Raw genomic sequence first — 3381 nt, 5'->3', positions numbered from 1 at the left:
CATTGTTACAATTGTAAACTGTACATACATTATATGCCAACTTACAAACACAGAGCGAAAAGTGAAATCATCTACATATGAAACTATCGGCGTTTAAGTTTTTATGCTAGAAATATATATCTTATTAATTTTTTTCGCATTGCAATTATACGTACTTGGTAACTCCAAGTTCGTAAAGATATACGGTATAACCTTCATTATTGGTAGAGTTTTCTTTCGTGGTGTGTGGGTTTCAAATAATTTCGTGGATAGAAATATCCGTGGTAAGTCAATGGAACAACAATTATAATGATAGTATGAAAACATCATTCGATTTGAAATTCACATTTCAAGTAAATGTATATTTTATTGAAAGTCGAATATACATGTATATATATATATATATATATATATATGCATAAGGGACATCAAAGGCACTTAGCAAACTTTTCTTTTACAGTCAGGTGTCCTTTATATAGAGGTCAAATACACACATGTAAATTTAAATTTTCGCGAAATTTAATACCTCGTGAAATTATCAAAATAATGATTTATCCTATTATACAATGTCGTAAGATTGATGCTTTCAAACGGAAATTTGCGAAAATAGCCACCGCAAATAAGTTCGAAACAAAAAATCGCGAAACTCCACATCCGCGGAATTCAACAGTTATACAGTACTTCCATGACATTAGATAACGAAATGCATGCTAACTCTTGACCTTATTAACGGACACTTGAATACTTCCATTGTCCCGCTGATAAGAAACTTAAGACAGTCTCTCTCCGATATCAGAGGTCATCAATATGGCGATTGAACGTTTCATCATTATATTTCTGTTGATAAATGTTACATTCGCCAACAATGATCCTTTGGAAACACAACTTCAAACAGTGGAAGCAAGGTTGGCTTTGTCGATGGAACGGATGATATCGGAGTTGAAGGACGCCCAGATAAGGCTCCACAGTGTCCAATCGGAGCTAGACGTCACTAAATCGACCCTGAAGGACGTTAACCTGCGCCTGAAGGTATCGGAGGAGCAGTTGAATTACAATAATATTCGCCTTGAGAAGACTGAGGCAGACTTAAAGATAACTCGGGCAGAGTTGTCTGTTGCAAAGTTGGAATGTTTTAGAGCCGATTTGACACGGGAAGATATTAGAAAGGAAGTCGAAAGAGACATTCGAAATGACTACAGTAAAGTTGAGTTCGGGCAGCAGACAACTGGACACATCAACGAGGAATTGGATCAACGCCAAATGATTCGTCGTAGAGTACAAGATGGACTAACCTCGGATTTATCTAAACAGAAGAAGCGGCAACTCAAAAGAGGTATGAATATTTACAATTTTTATGCAAAATATTATATTTTTGAAAAAAGAAAAAAGAAAATAGGAAACAAAAGTTTTGATATTAAAACATTTGAATATTTTCATGTTTTAACTGATTATTGAAGACTTTATCACAATTGTTTAAATCATTCTCTCATCATAGACAGTCGATGATTTAATTTAATTATCTTTAATTACATTAACAATGTAGTTACTAATACGGCATATTGTTATAACATTATTATGTATAAAGACGCTAATTGAATTATTGATCAGGAGTTCCTTTTGAGATAATGAAGTTCGGTAATCTTTACTATTAGGTCGTCGTGTATCTGACGGATTCAATGAGAAAGCTTTTTCGGCCCAGATGACAGACCACGCCCAGTCTTTGGTGACTCACCAGACCATTCTATTCCCCCACGTGGTCCTAAACGAAGGGTCAGCCTTCGACAATCAGACTGGTGTTTTCACCTGCCCGGAGGCCGGGGTGTATCATTTTGACGTAACCATCATGGCGTTCTCGAACGAGCAGGTCGAGACGGAACTGGTGATAAATGGGAACTTGGAACTGGTGATAAATGGGAACTTGTTTATGAGGAACTTCGCCGGTGGATACCAGAGGTACAATCAGGGCACGAACTCGGTGCTGGCACGCCTGAGTGTAGGCGATCGAGTGTGGGTGCGGATTATGAAAGATTCTAGTATAAATACTGATGGTGTAACTCGAGTATACGGTTATACTTGGTCAACATTCAGCGGCTATATGATATAGCTTATTCCGAATTTGCATATAATAGAGTTATCTGCACTTGCGGGTAGGTATTGATTGTGACGTCATGTGTTTGGCAGCGTAACGTCATACGTTTCGGAGAAAACGACGTGAATTGCGCTCACAAAATAATGACGTAACAATCGATACCTACCCGTAAGGGAGCTAACTCTGTAATATGCAAAGACGGAACATGAAATTTCCCACCAATTGATTAAGTGATAATAAAATAAGAATATAAAATAAGTTTCGTTGGCATATTTTATTTTTGGATTTATGTTATATGGAAAAGCTTTCCAATGACTTCATTTCGACATATTCTCTATTTGCATATTACAGAGTTATCTGTCCTTACGGAAAGGTAGTAATTGTGACGCCATATATTTGGGAGCGTGACGTCATACTTTTCGGAGAAACGACGTGGATTTCGTTCACAAAATAATGACGTAACAATGGATACCTACACGCAAGGGACATAACTATTTAATGTGCAAAGCCAGAATTTAACTGTTCGCCACCAGCTATCAATAAACCAATTGTGTACTACACGTGCATTTTAATGCTACGACATTTGCTCCGACACTGTATGGATGCACGTGCGTGATCGTCCACAGGGAGGGGCTAGATACTGTCAGGCAATAGGTCAATTGTATACAGTTGTTGACTGGGATTGAGGGCAACAAATGATTTGTTGGACCTGAGGACAAACTGTTCCCCGAGGCCGAAGTTCGAGGGCAACAGTTTTTTGAGGGTCCAACAAATCATCTGGTGCCCGAAAACCCAGTCAATAACTGTTTTGTTATTCATACTGACTCAAAAGAATGCATTTACGTCACGAATTGTAGGTGTGACGTGACTTCGGTCCAACAGCACATTTTAACAGCGGATTTCAACAGTTCTTTGGACCGTTCGACGGAACAGTACGTTTACTGGCATTTTTGTCAATAGTGTTTGTATATATAGGAACTATTTTATAGGGGTATAACAATGTTTGTTATTTCTTTTGAGTGTGACATTGTGAAAATGTTTGCTAATGCAAAGACAAATCTATCTTTTCTTCGGTATAGCTTGCCAAGACAAGAAATTGTTATAACCTATAAAATAGTTTCTATATACATAATATATTGACAAAACTGACAATAAATTATGTACTGTTCCTTCGAACGGTTAAAGAACTGTTAAAAACTGTCAAAATGTGCTGTTGGACCGGAGTGACGTCACAATGGGGTATGACAAAAGTTATCGACTTAGTTTTTGGGCATCACACTGTCTCGGGGAAGAGTTTGTCTTCGGGTCCAACA

The 3381-nt window shown here is 37.6% G+C and overlaps 1 protein-coding gene across 1 annotated transcript; it reads left to right on the top strand.

Moving 5' to 3' along the window:
* The first annotated feature begins 748 nt into the window (after nucleotides 1-748).
* LOC138306191 (uncharacterized) lies at nucleotides 749-2326 on the top strand. The gene is made up of 2 exons (XM_069246587.1): nucleotides 749-1312; nucleotides 1632-2326. The coding sequence occupies exons 1-2, from the start codon at nucleotides 787-789 to the stop codon at nucleotides 2081-2083; spliced, it is 978 nt and encodes a 325-aa protein (XP_069102688.1). The 5' UTR covers nucleotides 749-786; the 3' UTR covers nucleotides 2084-2326.
* Nucleotides 2327-3381: the final 1055 nt, after the last annotated feature.

The sequence above is a fragment of the Argopecten irradians genome, chromosome 13, assembly GCF_041381155.1.
Source record: "Argopecten irradians isolate NY chromosome 13, Ai_NY, whole genome shotgun sequence".
Taxonomy (NCBI): Eukaryota; Metazoa; Mollusca; class Bivalvia; order Pectinida; family Pectinidae; genus Argopecten; species Argopecten irradians.
This window is presented reverse-complemented; position numbering and strand designations above follow the sequence as displayed.

Excerpts from the sequence above, each read along its gene's own strand:
- LOC138306191 (XM_069246587.1), top strand. The coding sequence starts at position 787 with ATGGCGATTGAACGTTTCATCATTATATTTCTGTTGATAAATGTTACA. Across the intron at positions 1,313-1,631 it reads GAAGCGGCAACTCAAAAGAG|GTCGTCGTGTATCTGACGGA; the intron begins GTATGAATATTT and ends CTTTACTATTAG.